The sequence below is a fragment of the Oryzias melastigma genome, linkage group LG14, assembly GCF_002922805.2.
Source record: "Oryzias melastigma strain HK-1 linkage group LG14, ASM292280v2, whole genome shotgun sequence".
Classification (NCBI taxonomy): domain Eukaryota; kingdom Metazoa; phylum Chordata; class Actinopteri; order Beloniformes; family Adrianichthyidae; genus Oryzias; species Oryzias melastigma.
In genome coordinates, this window is record NC_050525.1 from 28,016,015 (window position 1) to 28,035,291 (window position 19,277).

Here is a 19,277-nt window from a genome sequence, read left to right on the forward strand (position 1 = left end):
ACCGGGAAAATCTTTTAATAATAATCATAACCCAAACATGGAGACATGATTACTGATGTTTTTGTAGAACTCTTCACAATAAATAAACATTGTAGGTGTCTTCCATTCATTCAAGTAAGATATGCAAAAAAAAGCTGGTAGCGAATTCGCCGCACAGCAAAAGAGGGGGGGGGGCACGCAAATTTGTCGTGCAAATCGCGTTCGGTGTAAATGCATCAGTTTTCCATCCTGAGAGGTGTGCTTCAGCCCCTCAAACTTTTAAAGATTATAGTAACGACAGGAGCATCAAGCTGCTTGAAGGGACAAAGTCGCCCTGAACGTCCTCCTTTACTTTCTTTGGCTCATTCTCCAGTTTGGTTCCAGGAGTTCTTTGATGTTTTTGGAGCTCAAATTTAAACATTTATTTTGCAGGTGTGTGGACCTAACAAGGTACGAATGTTGTTAAAATGGGCGGAGCAACCTCCACAACATGGGCCGGCTTCAGGCTTCATCTTGGTGGAGTTTTGCTGATTTCTGTAGCATTCTTTTGTTTTTTCAGTTTCATCAAGTGGCCGCCAACAGTTTTACCTTCCACGAGAGTCACCAGATTGAAAACCAGGACCCTTTTGTTTGGTGCAAACAGCTGCAACAAATCCAGGCTGGCTGCGACTCTTTCATTCTGCATTCTGGGGGAGGTTTTATTGAACTGTCATGACTCATGTATTTCCTGAGCTTGAAGGGCTCATTTTAAATTAGCCGGGAACGTTCGATGGCGGGATCGCCGAAGCAAGCCCACTCAATATTACACGGCCCGGCGCCTTGTCTTTAATGGATCATGAAAAATGATAAACGACGTGCTGATGCCGACCATCTCTGTGCAACACCTGCTCTTTTGTATTGACAGTGCAATACAACGCCGCATAACTCCGCTCCCGCCTCCTCCGTAAAAAACAAGTCTATACAGGAAACATATTGATCTCAACTCTGTTACCAAGCTAATTAATTATTTCATTCGCTCTCCTTCAGGCGTCTGACTTGATAACCGCTACAGAGTGATGTACAAGGTGGCGGCGGGGTGTGGAGCAGTTAAACGCGGGGTTATGTCAGTATATCAGGGAAAATATATTGGACATATTCCACTCTTTTAAAAGGCGCAGATAGTTTGACGGTTACGGCTTGGTGGCGGCAGTCTGTAAAATCTGCAATCAAAGGCGCCTCACTTGACCTTCAGGAGCGGCGAAATGGCAGAAAAAGATTTCATTAGTCTGACTGGAGGAGATGCTCAGGGAGAACACATCCATTATTCTTTAAACAGAGGAAATCAATTAGGGTGAACGAAAGTGGAGGGTGATAATGAGCCTGACAAGTTGATTACAATGTGACTCGGTTCTACAGACACATCCCAACAAGCCAGACGCTCCAGTTTGGGTCAACACTGGATGGAGCCAAATGGATCTGTTTCTGAATCTGTTTCTGAATCTGTTTTTAAAACTGTTTTTGTTTTAGAGTTCTACATATATTTGGAAAAGGGAAATATTATGTATACATTTAAAATACATAAAGTAATAAGAATTTTGTGCCAGTCAAACTCAATTTGTGGCTTTTCTAAATGTTAAAACCACAGCTTAGGGGGGGAACTTAGAGGGTATTTCATGATACCATAAACAACATACTTCCAGTGATTTTCCCTGAAATAAATTTTCAAAATATGCTTTATTGTTTGGTTTTTGTTAGCTTTTTATCTTTGGGCTACTACCTTCGGAATCCAGGTAGCCATGAAGGTAGCTTCTTAAAATCATGTGACCAAGACGCATGTTGTCAACAGAATCCGTCAGTTTTCCAAAAATAAAACTAAATGAAAACAGAAAATAAACTAAAACCAAAAACCCAATTTTTATTGGAGTGGGTCTTTAAGCATTCTGTAATTAGCTAATATTTGGATACTTGGACCAGAATAATGTAACACAACAGAATGATTTGATATCATCATTATTTATTCAATATTTACCATCACGCTAGGGTGTGCTTCCGTTTTCTCTTTTTTCAACCATTCAAAATAATCCACAACCAAGCCACACCTCCTCATGAAGCTCCACCTCCACATGAAGCTCCACCTCCACATGAAGCTCCACCTCTTCATGTACCTCCACCTCTTCATGAAGCTCCACCTCCACATGAAGCTACACCTCCACATAGTTCGTAAACTCAACTGTTAAAAATTGTGTAGATACAAGTGTGTGAAAATGCTAACGATCGTGTATGAAACAGAAACACTCCCATTGTGGGAATAGATGCATCTCATTAGTCTATTACTGTTAGCTTGTAGACTCAAAGGGTTGACCTCACTGACCTTCTGCAGGAGGATCATGTCACATACATGTCTCATGGTCTGCAGAGAAGCTTTGCCACAGAGAGGAACAAAAGGAGAAGTTTTGCTCCTGTTTGGGAAATCCACCACAACAAGCAGAACTGAGAAACTTGAATAAAAATAACTTTTCTTCATCCGTGCAGAAACTGTCACGACATCCTGCTCGTAATCAACAAGGAAGACAATCGGCTGAAGAAAAAAACTCCTGGAGCCTGTAGAGCAAGAATCCAGTGGAAGTGAAAACACCCAGACGGAGTCTGTAACCGCTGTCAGTCACTGCCGCCCCTGCAGTTGCTGTGGTTACATGCCTGAACATCCATGACAGCCTCCTCTGCAGGGAGGGGATGCAGAGCACATCCACTTTGTTCTCTCAAAGTTCTAAATCAAGTCTGGGCTCATCCACCCAGATGGATAAAACACCGGCAGACACGACTACTGAAACCTTTCATTATATCAAAACTAATACATTACATTAAAGAAAAAACAGTACAATACTGTTGTTAAGCACTAGTTAGCTCTTTTAAAGTATTTAAGATTTTAATATTTGGTCAGTTCTTAAATATATTTGATTCACTTTAACGTTTGATCTGCACAGCCAAATGACTTTGTATTCCAAATGATTATGAAAATTATATTTTCTTAAAAAATTAATCCAAATGATAGGCTTATGTTCAAGTCACTAACCAGTACAGTCTATATTAAATGTTATGGAACAAACTTCCTAGATTCACTATTCTTTTCCAAAATAAAAGCCTTCAAATGCTTCACATTATTACAGAGTTCCACAACATCTGATAGATTCTAAAATATTGAAAATTTGTTGAATTTGTGGTTCTAGGAGGTCAATCTTACTGAAATCTAAAACTATTTCAGTCAAAAACATCTTCATAGGTCAAGTTCCCTTTAAACATTGGACATTTATATTGTAGGAGCTTCACCATTCTTGCATCCATTGAACTTTTTGGAGAGTTTCTGCTTGAACTTCTTTGCAGGAGGTCAGAATATCCTCCCAGAGCTCCCTCCACCCTCAGAGATATTTGGCTTGAGGTTCTTCTTGTTGGGCAACATAAGAAAGTGGTCAGTCTGAAACTCCACCCACTTTTCAGAGGTCATTCTCACACCTACAGGGGCCAGCCAGCCCAAACCATGACGCCACCACCTCCTTGCTGATGTCCCAGCCTTGTCCACAAACCATCCAGGGTTACACGGCACGCATCAGTGAACCGGACTGTTTGAAAATGAGTCTTCATGTCCGTCTGGGTCACTGCAGCCGTTCCTGCTTGTGACTGTTGTTTAATAACAGGTTGAACTGCAGCGTCTGGAGGATCCTGATGGTTGTTGGACTCTAGAGACACCAGCAGCTTCAAATATGTGATGGTATTTTAGCAGCTGCTCTCTAAATCTGATGGATTTGTCTGCAGAAACCTTCTTCATTCTGCCTTTATCAACCCGTGTGTGTCAGACACAATCTCTTCATAGTAAAATGAAGTTTTCCTGAAATTTCCAAGTTTTGTCCAACATTTAACTATTTCAAGTTTTTCAGCAGCAGAGAACCTTTTTCTTTCCCATATTTCTTGAAAATGTTGGTCTGCTTAATAACGTGGAACGTCCTTTTTTAATAGTTTTTCCTTTAATTGAACTCACCTGGCAAACTATGATCACAGGTGTCTGAGATTGATCCATGATCTCATTGAAAAGAAAGAATTTGATCTTTTTGAGCAGCTTTGCTCTCAGCTGACTTTTGCTTTGTTGGTTTTTCCAGCAAAACTTTGCTGGAAAGTGTTGATGCGATTTGGCTTAAGCACAACAGACAAGCAGAGCTCTGCAGACAAGGTGTCCTCTGGCGCAGCAGCAGGTGTGGCACGTCGAGAAAGCCCCTAATGGAGCTTTTACAGCTCCTTTGTAAGCCCTTTGATTTATATGGAGAAGTATATCAATGCCTGCTGATTTTATCTGCAGCAAGAATCAAATCAGAGCTACACCTGGAGAAGTTCAAAATGCACTTTTGCTTCTCTGTGTGTGCTGCTGTGAAAGGTTAAAGGGATTACATAAAGTCGAGGTACATCTTCTCACTGTACCTTCACAATGTCTTCATTTGTGGACTTGCACTGCACAAAGGCGGAGATGTCCGTCACTGCTCCATTCATCTCTATGGAAACCATTTTGACAGGAATGGCCACAGTGCGACCGGTCAGAATCGCCGTGTTGATAATCTCGGTGTCCTGTAGAGAGAGAGAGAAAAACAAGCCTCCATGAACGGCGAGAGGCAGAAAGTGATTTTCCTGATATTTCATCAGCATGGCTGATGTTCACATTTAAAGCCATTATCATCACCGGCCCTTTCGCCAGACACTCAGTGCAGAGCCACAGCTCCATTCTGGGGACTGAAATCTCCCTTCTTGCCATTTCAACCAGCTGATCTTTTCATTTCAAGAGCATGTTTTCCACCACTGAGCCAATGGAAGAAACAGAAATGAAAGAAAAAGCCAACTTATAGCCCTTTGATCAGTGCAAAAACTCATTTGTGCTCCTGCTGCAAGCTTAACTTTCAGGCTAAATAAAAGGCCAGACATTTACTGCTCCACTGCACAGGCTTTGATGAATCTAACCTTTGTAGAATTTGAGTTTCTGTACTTTAGAGTCAAATCAACCACATACGCCCCATAAAGTCCACAATTATTACGGAAAATGCAAGAAGAATTGTTGTTCTGTCTGTGACATTTAGGAGGACGTATTTTGACCAAAGTAATGTCTTTTTTCACGTGACAGAACTCAAGATTTTGCTATAATGGAGCGTTTTTAAAAGCAATTGAAATGGAAGGTTCACATTTTATCTTCACAAACTTCTCAAGACGTTTTCTCACAGAACAAGGTTCCAGCATCTTCCATCTAACTGTGAGGAAATCTTTGCTGGTGAAACCCGCCGTTCTGGCACGATGTGGTAAAGGTTTTCCTGTGACCGAACCGTTCACGTGTAACATCTACCACGACTTTATCAAACATTTGAAGGCTTATTGTGGAAGGATTTTGGAAAAACACATCAATACAAATGAGTTACTGAAATCCAGAGAACATTTTTGAGACATTTTAGAAACTTTTTGTTGCAAAAGAAATGAAAGGTCGCGGCTAAACCATCTAAATAAAAGGCTTGATAAAGGATGTGTCACACTGCCGCTACAATTTGCACACTGTCCATAAAAGTAATTTCTGTCTTTCGTGATACATGCGAAATGTACGTAATTCATACGTGTTTCTTGCGCTCGTCATTCGCCGGTGTGCCCAGATGTCTGTCGAGGGTCTCGGCCGACGAGTCTCTCCGCAAATTCGGTTTTAAGTTGTTCAAACATTTTTGGTCGGTTGAGAATTACCAGCTTATGTATTTTTTAATATAGATTAGACGTAATTTTGACATAATTTGACATGCAGTGTAAACCTGCGTGTTAACCTGCGTCTCATTAAGTTTCTTCACTTTGACATTCAGAGAACTGGGCAGGAATAAGACTGCGTCAGCGCCATGACCCCTACTCGCCGCGAAACCCTCAACAGACATCTGTCCATCCATTTTCTAAACCCGGTTTGTCCCTTTCAGGGTCACGGGGTGCTGGAGCCTAGCCCAGGTACTTGTGGTCGCTTACAGGTCGCCAGTCTGTCGCAGGGCCACTCAGTGCCTCACAGCTCTTGTGAACTTCTCAAAAAACTGTTGAACACAGTGATGAAACTAATAATACAGACTGAAACTAATGACCCTCAAACAAGGCAAACATTGTCATCCAATCTCATGTTTTATTTTAGCTTTACTGGAATGCAAACAGCCAATTAGAACACAAAAGTACAAACCAATTCATTATTTCCTTTTCCATCAGAAGGTGCAGCTACAAGAGGATAACAAGTTTGCTTGTTCGTTTTCAGGAAGCGGCCCTGGAGAGACGCTGAAAGCAGACTCCCCAAAACCGGAATTAGTATATTTAAATTTAAGCCCAGCATTCATCTTTCGGTTTTAATGAGGACGCAGAATTTAAATGATGCGGCTCCCTTCTCTCTCTGGGGTTCAGCCTAAACTGCAGAGCTCACAAATGTTTAGTAATCGAGGGAATGTTAGACGCTCTGCTCAGAGAATCTGACTCAGGCTTTCATTCATTCTGGGGAGTTTAAAAGACAAGGAAACATGAAAAAAAATGTGTATTTGTAGGTTTTACTTTGGTGGTGAGTAAAATTTGTCTTCTTTGGGTGAGGCTTGATAAAATGTGAGCTCGTTAAAACCCTGTGTTGGTTCTATGTTGAAAGTTGTTTTGTATTTTTTTTTAATCCACCAAAAGCTACAACTCCTAGAGCCCCGCCCCTTTATACATAGTATCATTGAAAACCCCGATTGTGTGTAAATCTGTAGAGACCCAAAGAGTTAATTCAGTAGAATGAAGTAGTTGGTAGATATTCAGGTGTAGAAATGTCATTTATAGAAAATAAATCTGCATTTTTGGAAGTCTGGAGGATATAAAATCTCTTCTAGCTATTAGTGGAACACAAAGAAGACCAGAAACAAACTATATGTTTAAAAAAGGTTAAATCTTTGATCAAACCAAAGACCAGTCAAAGAGTTATCATCTAAGCAGCTCAGAACCATTTTATGTTTATGCACCGCTTTCCCATCATTGATTATTCCTGTTTGGGGTCACGGGGTTGCTGGAGCCTATCCAAACTGCTGCAGGGCCAAAGGCAGGGGTCATCCTTGACAAGTCGCCAGTCCATAACTAGGCCACAGATGCCGTTGTCTTTCACAGACATGCGCAGTGCTGCTAATCCGGTCGGTAGTGATGTCACCGGAAGTTCTAGGAAAACCTGGGCACCATAGCAACACGCCAACAGAGCTTTGAAGGTGGGAAACATCAAAAGATGAAAGAGAAAAGTCTCTAAAACAATCTCTGCAACTTGTGTTCCATGGCACCACTATGGCGATACATGAACACCTGAACAGGAAGCGCACTGTGACCGAGTATGAAAACGCTGAAGAGGGACCGTCGTCTAGGTAACCTAAGCTAACATTAGCGCTAACTTCTTAGCTAAATGTTTTCTGTGCATCCCTGCAACCTCGACCCCATCAGAGTGAAATGTGTCTGCTGAGGGAACATCTGCTCTCTAAAGAGATCAAATATTTCTGCAGACACGGAGAAACGATCACTTTCCTGCTACGAGCAAGAGCATCGGACAGTCTGGAGTTATATAGAGTCAGAGTGAAGGGAATACAGTTGTGAGCGTTTCAATAGAGCTTCCTTACCTGGATTCAGAATGAAAACAGTCATCAGAGCTCAGAGTCGTCATTTCGTCTAACGACCATATTCAGTATGAAGCTGCCAAACCCTTTAACTGTTCCAAACAGACACATGTTTAGATACTTTGACCCAAACTAGCTTCTAAAAATATTTTTCAATCATTATTTTCCTCATAAAACTATCTTTTAAAAATATGATTCAACTTTGATCTTAAAAATAAAAGAATTAAATCTACAATGTATATAAGGTTTAAATCTCCACTGGTATCTGAGTTAATTAGCGTGTTGTCTTGTCAGAAATGACCGCTCTGGAGCTCTGCTGCATCTGTCCAGTCTCTCATGAGCAGTGTGTTCAGGTTACTTTGCGTGTGAGACCAGCATCCTCTGCTCGTCTGCTCTTAAATCAATGCAGCTTTACATTTTGCCAGATGCACCTTTATGGATGCACAACAGGAGATAATTTGCTCTGAAGCCTGTGCTACACAAACATGCTTTTTCTTTTTTTCAAACTTAACTCCTGCCGGCTTTGATGCTGGGAGTGAACATTACTGCTTTGTGTCATCTGCTCTGCTTTCTTGCTTGTTCAGCTTTTTAGAGAAATAAAGAAGTCCAGTAAAGTCAGTTTTTGTCTTTGTGTAAAAAGCTCTGGGGTTCCTTAAAAACACAATAATAAGGTGACGGGTGTGTAGCATCAGCAGAAAAGTGAAACCAAGAGTTTGTGTGAGTCAAAGAAGCCATTACACATTGAGAGCCAGCAGAAAAGTTGATCTGATTGTTCCATCAGGAGACTGCACACACCTCAGGCCTCGTGCTACGTAGACCAGACGTGATACGTGTTCTAGAACCAGCTGAACGTGGGCTCTTGAACACGCTATTACCATACGGTGTTTACACTGGACTGTTGCTACCCAATACTAGTGCGAGTAGCAACATTTATTTATTTTCTTTACTTCAATTTTTTTTACGGAGCCCCTAAGTAGTTTTAGAAAAAAAACTACAAAACTACAAAAAAAAAAACTACTTNNCTGTTTACTATCACTTGTCCACCACCTATGTGTTAAGTTTTTTTTTTATTTCATTGTACCTGAGACAATGACAAATAAAGATATCTATCTAAGTGCCTTATGGGGCAAATCCTACTCTATCCTTTTTCACAGCTCTATTCCAATATTTGAAAAATTGGTGTCATTTATTTCTGGCCGGTCAGAAAAAGGCAGATATTAACTTCTCATTCGCGACTATGTTAATAACAGTTAGTGCTTCTGTGTTATGAAGACGATGCTAACCACATGTCACTAGCAAATCAGAGTCTCTGATTGGCCACACTTTAGCTTTTTTGAGATTTAACAGTTAAGGTTCACCTGGTTGAACGTTCAGCGTGCGATCAATAAAAGCTAGTTTTGTATGCAGCGACCAGACTTAAAAACGATCGTAGAGACGTGTAAACACAAAAGTTCTGGACGTGCAATCCCAAAATTCAGGTTGACTTTTGTCTATATAGATGTTTAATTGAAAACGTGAATGAATGACGACGTGGCCGGAGTGAACATACCTCCAGTGTTCGCTGCACACCCGTCGCCCGCAGCACACCCGTTGAAAAAAATGTGCACAAACGTTTTCAGATACGGGTTCCATGATGGTTCCCATTTTTCACTCGCATGAAAGCCCAGATCGACCCGTAAGAACAGCAGTTGGGACAACACTGACATAAAAGTCGCAGAGATTTGAGATTCAAGAGAGATGTGTCTTTGTTCTAAAATAAATCTTAAGCTCTAAAGGTGGAAAAAAGGTGAATTTTCAACCAACCAATTACCTAAATCCTTCATTAGCTAATAGAACAAGAGTCTATCAGTAACTGATGCTCATTATCTATCTTGCATTTATTTATCAAGATTAAATCCAAAGTTTCCCACTTAAGCCAGACGGCGGACTTCCATACTTCTTAGCTGTTTTCAAAGATTTACTTCCCTTGACTTTATCAAACCCTAACATGATTCTGTCTGGCTTTAAGTATTCAACCTCATCGCCCTGGGAAACACAAACATGCTCATAAAAACCCTTTGAGATGTATGAGTTGATTTGAAAATCCACAATGCTTGTCTGCAGTAGGTAGTTTTATCCTCCTCCTCCTCCTCATCATCATCATCATCATCATCCCTGGTCTCTGGATACAAAATCAAAACAGACCAGATGCAGCTTCACTTCCAGACTAATCTGTTTTAGTCGTCTGATGGTTTGGACCTGCAGTACCTTCAGTGTTTTTAAGATTTTCATAGACTTTTTGATCAGGTTTTTAATGTAAAATGATGTTCATGTCTCAGCAGATTAAAGTTCTTGTTATTACAGAAATAAAACTTTGGTAAACATTAAAAACAGGAAAAAAATCTAAATTTCCATGCAGCACGATTGAAATATCAAGCACAATAATCAGATTCACTTCTTAAACGTTTTGTAAAATTGACTGAGGTTGCACTTAATATTAATTTACAAAAATTACATCTACAAAAGCAGCATTTAAACCCCAAAACAGGAATTCCCATAAAGTTTCCTGAAGTGATGAACTGTTTGGAGAACGACGGCATTTAGTTTGTCTATAAATGCTGATAAAGCAATAGCTTCTCACTGAGCTGCAGAGTTTTATCATTTTTAGCGTCTCATTAGGTTCCCCAATGCGCCGTCATTTTAATAAAGTTAGTCTTTCTGTTTGGTCAGATAAAAGCCACAGAGTTTCATCTCATAAATCTTGCAGATGTCAACAATACATCATGTCATGTTGGAGACAAGACAAAGACGAAGTTTGTTGGTGAGAGCAGAGCGAAATGGACGGACGATTAGTGGGATGTGGGGGTGTGACGATGCATCAACTGGAAACATTGAATTACCTGCGATAATGCTAGTGTGAAAGCTTTTAAATGAAAATTGTGACACAATTTACTTCAATTACTAAAGAGATTTGCTGAAAATGCAAAATCTATTTGTAAAATGTTGTAAAATTAGTTAGTATTTAAGCAACAAGCTAGTTTTTCTTGGCTAGTTTGGCATCTTCTAAGGTCTTTTGGGCTAATTTGGAGTTTAGCTTGTATTTTAGCAACAGGCTAGCTTTTTTTTATTTTGCTAATTTGTTATTTTGTGGTTTTTATGCTAATTTGGAGTTTAGCTTATATTTAAGCAACTATTTGAAAAATGTCCATCTTGCTAAATCCCTGGAAGTTTCATTAAAGAACTACGGAAGAGGGCTGAAGTTTACCGAAATTTTGGAAAAATTTATAGCAAAATTGCTTAAAATCCCAAACACATGCCACTTTTGCAAAAATATTTAGTGTGTTGCTTAGATACAAGCTAAACTCCAAATTAGCCCAAAAAACATTAGAAGTTGCCAAATTAGCCAAAGAAACTAGCTCGTCGCTTAAATACTAACTAAACTCCAAAAATTCCTCAGTAAACTCAATTATTAAAAAACGTTAGCATGTTGCTAAAACGGAAGCTAAACTCTAAATTACTATCAAAGATGAAAACATATCCCATGAATATATTATAAGGCTTGTTGTTAATCTACTTTAAGCTTTGAAATTTTGAATATGGGGCATATTTTACTTATAATTTCAAAAATTATGAAGTTTATGCATACCAAAAATACAAGCAGTAATGTCCTGAACGAGCTGAAGGTTTTCAAGATTGCTGAAATTATTGAAAGTGTGTTTGAGTTTTTATGTGCCGAAACATACGGACGGAAGCAGGAGAATCACTATAGTGTGAGTGCTCACTAAGTATTCACACAATTTCTTTTTGCACAGTCTAAACAGACCAGTCTTTATGTGGCAAATTGTTAATTCCATTGATCTATATTATTAAGAAATCTTTTCAAAATGAAATAAAAAGATTAAATCAGTCTCGGAAAATCCCACAATCCCACCAGCTGTCCTCTCCAGAAGTACTCCGATGACTCAGCCATGTGTGTCTGATGGAGATGAAGCAGATCCGGTCAACCGTCAGGAACTTTGTGAGCAGGTGTGAGAGCGACCACCTGAACCTCAGTGCCAACAAAACCACAGAGGTGGTGATTGACCTCTGGGCGGTGGCCCACACATGGTGAGAAAGGACATTGTCATGAGCTTACTTTATGTATAAGAATAGTTCAAAGATGTTTTAATGACAGAAACAAATGAAGGAAAAAACCTGCAGGATTAATTAAAGATTTAATAAACTATCGCCTTAACTGACTTCCTTTCTGTTAGCATATAGCTTAAACACTTCAAATGTAAAGCTAAAGATGGTTATGATGTGTTTTAAATCCAGTTTACATATTACCCAATTAGTCGACTAATCGAGAAAATAATCGGTGATCAGTTAACAGTAGGGCTGCCACGATTAGTCAACTAATCGACGACTAATCAACTATTACAATAGTCGACGACTAATTTAATAGTCCATTAGTTGTTACTTTTTATTATATGGACTCAGAGTGCAGTAAAGTTGAAAGTTATAACGGCATTCTGAAAATAAAAATAAAATATTATTTTTTAGACATGTCTATTGTATGATTACGTTTTCTGTGTGAGTTTATAATGTTTCTTCTGTACAAAAGTAGCAAATTGATGCGTTTCCTGATCAAGTACACGAGAAATCGGCAGGTGAGGCAGTGGCGGCCCGTGCCTCACCTGCGCCGCACACTCTGACTGGAGTTGCAGCTGACGCATGTTTAAGTCTTTCCATCATCATAAAAGATGCTTTATTTTGTAGTACTTCATTTTTCTGTTCATTGCCAACTGTCTGAATACATTGGTGTCATGTAGTCTCTTTAGAAATACACTAAAGTGAGGCAGATAGTACGCCTGCCTCAAGGCAGAGGGCGCTGGTGAGCCCAGAGAAAGTGACACCGCGGCTAAATAATAATAGAATTAGTGGTAACAAGTCCAGATATTCGTTAATATTTCTTAGCATCATTTTCTAAAGGGAGGAGTCTAAACTCAGGAATTGGTGGAGAATCGTCACCCAAAGTGATCTTCATTGAGACAGAGGCCCAATCCGAATCCCTTCTCCCTTCCCCTTCATTTAGTCCTCCGAATGGAAAAATAGCGTCTCAGAATTCGAACGTCACTTTCGTTCGATGACATCAATAATCGCAAGTCCGCTAGCGTTAGCGTGGAGCTTCCAGCGCTCGAATATACTGGTTTTATATCTTTAAAAAGAACATATCACAACAAAATGTCATGACTTACATTTAAATATAAACTTCTGTGGTTCAGAGGGCAGCCACGTTTATGTATAGTCGCGGTTTAGCCTCGTAAAGGAGGTCTTTGTATCCCTCCGCTTGGAGGGTCGGATTAAAATAAAAATATTCCAGACACTAAAAATGTCCCTTTAAATGGAGGGATAGGGAGAATGTAAGAATTCGGATTGGGTCAGAGAGACTTTTAAAACTGAAGAAAGAAAAAGGAAGACTTCAACGAACAGGATATTCATGGTTTCTGTAGAAGGAGCAGCACACTGACTCCCTTTGGAAGTAAAAGTAAGTCAATAATAACTATTATTTTTTTCCTTTGCTACTCTTTATAGATGGAAAAAAAGATTGAAATGAAATGTAAACAACTTGTTAATCAAATGGTGAATAAGCTGCTTTGTGGGGTTCAGATGTTTGTAAATCTGACTGATGACGTCAGTGCCTCACCTGCCGTGAACCTCACCGCATGTCACAGGTAATTGACCATTAAAATAATCGTTTGTTGACAGTATCACCTCACACTGGACTGGTCTCAACAGAAGAGAAGTCGCCTCCATCTTCTGCTCAGATCCATCATGAACGACGGACAAACTCAGGAACCAGCGATACCACAAGTCCCATAAATAAAGTAAACAACTCTTCTGTGTAATGAAGTCATCAACATTTTTATCTATTTATTTATTCACTTATTTGTTTGGTTGCTGATTTTCTTGTTTTTCTCTTGAGCTGCCGTGACAGATGAATGTCTCCTCTGTGATAAATAAAGTTCAATTCCAGACCCTCCAAACTCTGAAGGTTTTTTGCTCCTTTCAGAGATCTCTCCATTTAATAGTGAGGATGGTTGAGTGGATCGAAGATTAAATTTAGCTCCAACAACAGACACAGAGCAGAAACTTGCAGCCATTTTACAAGAAAACATCATGCAGCTCAACTAAACACGACTGGGTGTGGGACGCATGCAAATCCCGACTGTCAAGGGGACAAGAGATATTAAGTGAACCTTATGGTACAACAGATGTGCCAAGCACAAAGTCATAACTGTAGCTCGAGCATGCTTAATGAAACTCTAGATGCAGAGGAGCAATAATTATGCAAATACATGACAGAAACCCAAGATTTATTATTCAAACGTAACAGCAGACTTTATAACCTGTTGGTGTACACACAGTCTGTGTGATGTAGAGACGCAGCAACATTAAAATAAATGTTATGATCAAAGCCAACACCTTCCTGTCAGATTTATGTAACTAGTATTTCACATGTGCTTTGTTTTTTGTTTTAGCTGTGGCATTTTCAGGCTTCAACACAAGCGCCGGTCTGCGACAGCTTTGCAGAATTCATGAGCTGCTTGACCTGCAGCACACCTCAGTGAATGTGTGCAACCAGCCAAAAACGGCGGAGCTCGTGAACCGCCATCGTGACGGCGATCTTTGACCACATAAACACAGCGAAGCTTTCCTGTGAATTAAAAAAAAAAACATTTGCAGACGTCTCCACTCATCACACATATCCAGTCATCTGAATCATTTATCATGCACAGTCACAATGACACGCCTGTCAAAATACAGTCATTTCACTCTATCACAGCAAAGCATGAAGAACGATGGCAGCTCAGATGCACCTCTGGTATGATTAATGTCCCTTTGTTTCTGTAATCTGTTTACAGCCCTCACTAATTGCCACCTTTCACGAGGAAAAGAGGAGAGACACTTGGACTTGTTTGCTCCTAACAAAGCTGCTGCAGACAGTGTAGGTGTTGATTACTGTACGTCTGTCTGCAGCCCTATAGATGATACAGAACACCAGAAATGTAAGAGTACAGCGAATGAAAAACTTTATAGCACAAGTTTGGTTCAGTTAGGCAGAAAATAAAAAATAGAATAATAATCACTATAGTGCTTCTCCTGCTCCTTTCCATACATTTTTCAATCACACTTTCAGGAATTTCATCAATCTCTGTATCAAAATGTTCATCTTGTTCAGGACATTACTGCTAGTATTTTTGTTATTCATAAAATTTATAGTTTTTGAAATATTAAGCAAAATATGGAACAACTTGTTAGCATTAGCATCATGCTATGCTGTCATCACATTGAGTCTTTGTATCAAATTTTCTGCTGCTGCTGTTAGTCCAGCAGGAAGAAAAAAGAAGAAAAAAAAAAAAAGAAATTGTCCCTTCAAAATAAAAGTCTATCGCGATAGGCTCATTCTTCTATAGACAAAAAGTTATATCGCGATAAATATCGTTATCATTTTATTGCCCCGCCCTACTGCCAATCAAGTTTATCTGTCATGTTGGTCTCCCTGCAAAGGCTGATCATTGCTGATAAAAAGGCGTGAACAACAAAACAGTTCAGTGGAAAACTTCCCATCTGCTCCTCTGACCAATCACCTGCCTCTTAGCCCCTCTAGGCATTCTGGGTAGTGTAGTCGTAATACATTATTTGTTTTGTCTAATGTGTCTTAAAATCTGCTGCACCTTATGGTCCAAAAACTACCAGAGGAGTCACGTGATGGACCCCACCCATCCAGTGTGTACAGCAACCAGGATAGGCTCCAGCACCTCCCTTTGAGATTAACTGAGTTAAGATGACAAATAGATGAATTTATTTGGTTTCAAATTACAAAAAAATCTTTGTACGTTAGCCTTGTTTTCACTTAAGAGATGTAAAACAAAATAACCACATTTTGAACCATAAAGAAATCTAAAAAATACTTATTTTCTGTGAAATCACAGTGAAGATTTATTGTTTTCCCTCCTTTTTTGACGTACTTATTTGGGGAGAGTTGGACTCACGGGTTCATCACTTTATTGTTGGGATATCGGGTAGTTTAAAGTTTTCTAACAGTTTTGCTTTCATTAAATTATCTAATATTTGTCCCTTATGGTTAAAAAAAGACATTTATATTGTTTATCTGATTTAGAGAAATCAGAGATGTGATGAGTGAATTCCCAAAACAAACACAACAATATATCACTTATTATGGTCTTTATAGTGTAGTAAAAGGTGCAAATGAAAACAATGTTTGCTGAGAAAATGGGATAATTTTACTTTTCATTTACACACACAAGCATTAGTTTATACAATTATCAACAGAAACAAAAGCTGTGATCACTTTCACATCCATCAACACCTTCTCTGTCGGGACCTGCCTGTTTTACACCGCTTCCCTGCCAGAAAGTTCTTGTTTCTCTGCTGATCCTGTTCTGCTCCCTGATGCCACCTTGACCCTGATCTGCCCTGGAATCGCCCCTACCTGCCCGCTGCTCGAGCCCCTGTCAGTCCAACTATCCTCCTTTTTAGACATAATAAACTAAAATTAAGACTACAGTTACACAATTTTAGGTCAATTTGTCATGAAATTAGATATAGAAACTATACATTTCTGTAAAGAAATGCCCTTTTCCAGCTAAAATGTGGACATTCAGAGTTTTTGAGGCGGACCATAAACATGTTTCCAAACATACGAACTCCATGTATCTTTGGGTTTCTGACCTCTCCTCCGGCTTTAGATAAAACCACTGAAACTGGTCCAGTACATTCAGTTTGCTGTTGTTAAGCAGAGAGATGCACCAGCAGTGGATTTGTTCTGCTGCACTAAATCCACTGAACTCTACAACAGCAAAAATGTTTTTCAGAGTTTTTGTTTCTCTTAAAACAGCTCCATAAAAAAAAAAAAAACAGCTTCGATCAGGATAGGGGCTCTAGCCTGCTGACACTCACATTATTAGAGGTTCAACTGTGTGCTATAAAAAATTCAGGTTTTACTTTGAAAGGTCCTGCAGTGACATGTTTTGGCTGTTCAAACAGCTACAGATCACTTTGGGGGAGGAGTTTTAAAAGAAAACGGCAAATGATGATGTTAGACAAACTAAAAATACAACTCAACAAATTGTAGTGTAAACACACAGTGTCATATAATTGTCTGATCCAGCATGAAGAAGTATAGACCACAGCCTGTCATTTGACTGTTGTTGGGATTACCTGTATGACACCTGTCCCACAGCCTCTGTTTGGATCTGACTGAGTAGAAAACAGGTCTGAAGAAGGTGATCTTTTAAAACTTTTTACTGTTTTGTGATGTCTATCACACAGACGAGGACAGATTTGAAGTGAATTTTCTCATGGAGCAGCGGTGAGCCTTCTAACCAGATGTTTTACTGGTGATTAGCACATGTGTTTATTGTAGCTGGTAGCTACAATATAATCAGATGAAAGCTCACGAGGCCTGAAACTCCATCTGCCATCTGTTCTGCTAAAGCCAACCATCCTCTTATTTCTATTGGGAAGATTATGGAAAAACAAGCAAAACAGAGAAAAGGTCCAAACAGAACCAACAGAGGTCTGCAGGTCAGGTATCAGAATTTACCTGATCAGCCTCTTCTCTAACAAAGCTGAGTGTCAGCATCAGAACAACTGTTCGTTCAGTATTAGTGCTGCCACGATTAGTCGACTAATCAACGACTAATCGACTCTTAAAATAGTTGACGATTAATTTAATAGTTGATTATTCGTTACTTCATATTGTATGGAGTCAGAGTTTAGTAAAGTTGAAAGTTATAATGTCATTTGTCAGCTTTTTGGACTATTTTGACATTTATTCATCTATTTAGCTAATATTTCAGCTGCATGCTAACTATTTTGGCTAATTTAGGCTTTTTTATTGTTTTCTAGCCTATTTTAGAGTTTAGCTAATATTTCATCTACATGCTTGCTGTTTTTGCTAACTTAGTTTTTTCAGTTTTTTAGACTAATTTTGCATTTAGCTTATATTTTAGCTGGCTATTAGCTTTAGCAATTTCAGCTATCAGCTTCAGTGTTTTTAGCTATCAGTATCAGCATCTTTAGGGGCAAATTCATCTAACAGCATTCACACCAGCATTATCACAGGTAAAGCTATATAGATATAATTTTCAGTTAGTTTAAAGCTAATAATGGTTAAGATGTGTGCTTTACATCCAGTTTGAGCATGACCCGATTTGTTGTTATCCACAATCAAAATGAGTTTAAATCACGTTTCAGTAACAATTACGATAAGACTATTTCATTAGAATATCCATCTGTTTAGCTGTTAGCTAATGACAGTGAGCTGTGACTGTAATAATATCCAAATCTGAAACTTTGTAGTTCAATGAGGCGGCCACTGCACCACAGCCTGGAGGACACCAGAACCATGACCGAAAATCATCTAAGCTTTCAGTCTCCTGGTTTCTGCATGTGTTCTACCATCTCTCCTGACTGCAACTGGGATATTCAAAGAACCCCGCCTGTGTTCAGGTGTTCTTTTAGGGGTGACAGTTTTATTTTGGTCTTGGGATGGACTGGACTGTTGTTTTCCACTCACCATGGCCAGAGGGATGACGGCCTGAATGTCCCGCTGCACCACGGTCAGCTCCGTCACCACCTTCTCTGAGTCGGACTGCGGGCTCTGACCCTTGTAGTCGATGTTCCAGTTGATCCGTCGGGTCACGGACAGGCTGGTGAAGTTCTCCATTTCAAAGTCCAGCTGCATCACCTCCACATTTCCCAGCGCATCCCTGCAAGACCGAAACACACAGATGAGCACAAACAAGTGTCTCCTAAAAAGGACATTTTTTTAAATAAATAGTTGATTTCCTCATTCTTGTGAAGCTGATTGGACTCGTGTCAGCTGGTGAATCCTCTGATGCTCTTTTTTAAAAAGTTATTTTTTTTTCTTGTTCACCTCCAGGAAAGATTTTCATAATTTCATCAGTGATATTTGTTGAGTGGGAGTGTTAATGCAGAAAGTGAGGGTGGGAGCTTATCTTACTTCTAGAATGTTGCTCCTCATAAAAAGCAGTGTGTGCATAATGAATCAGCACATTAACTTCATCTTTTAGTCTCTTTGTCTTTTTATTTCCACTCAGTCGTTTCAGTCAATTTTGAAATGTTTCTTCATAATAGCAGTAGAATGGTTTTGTAAAGGAATATTTTTATTTTAGATTTTCTACTAAATATTTAAATGTTTTTGCTAACCTGTGAGTTCATTAGGAAAAACGTAAAAATTGTTGAAACCCATTTCTGAGAAAAGGACTTACATTCTAATGAAAAATGTGTTTTTATGGCATTCTTCTGATGATAGAGGACATTTATTAAGAATATTCAGCTTAAAGCTGCATTTCTGAGTGTTTTTTTAATCAAATTGTTGAGAGGTTTGAAAAAATTGTGTATGTGGACGAGTAGATCCATGAAGGTCTTCGTTGTCCTCGTCTGGATCAAAACCGGACAGCTCTGATATTGTTCACTATTTTTGTTCCACCGCTAATGTTAGCTTGAGGGGCTGTAAGCTAGCAGCAGAGCGTGTAAACAGACACCTCTAGGCAATGGGGAGGGAAGGAGGGCAGATTTGCTCCACACCAACAGTCCCGTCCACAACTCCCAATGAACCCCTGCCGCTCTGCAGAAAATATGTCCTGAAAA

General features: G+C 39.4%; 1 protein-coding gene across 3 annotated transcripts in view; it reads right to left on the reverse strand.

Moving 5' to 3' along the window:
* Nucleotides 1-19,277, reverse strand: part of tmem132e (transmembrane protein 132E) — a 509,296-nt gene that overhangs the window by 58,068 nt on the left and 431,951 nt on the right. For all 3 annotated transcript variants that reach the window (XM_024263983.2, XM_024263988.2, XM_024263973.2), the window contains exons 4-5: nucleotides 18,181-18,373; nucleotides 4,426-4,569 (exon numbers count right to left, since the gene is read on the reverse strand). In XM_024263983.2, coding sequence (XP_024119751.1) covers nucleotides 4,426-4,569; nucleotides 18,181-18,373 — 337 coding nt within the window. The remainder of the gene's footprint in view (nucleotides 1-4,425; nucleotides 4,570-18,180; nucleotides 18,374-19,277) is intronic.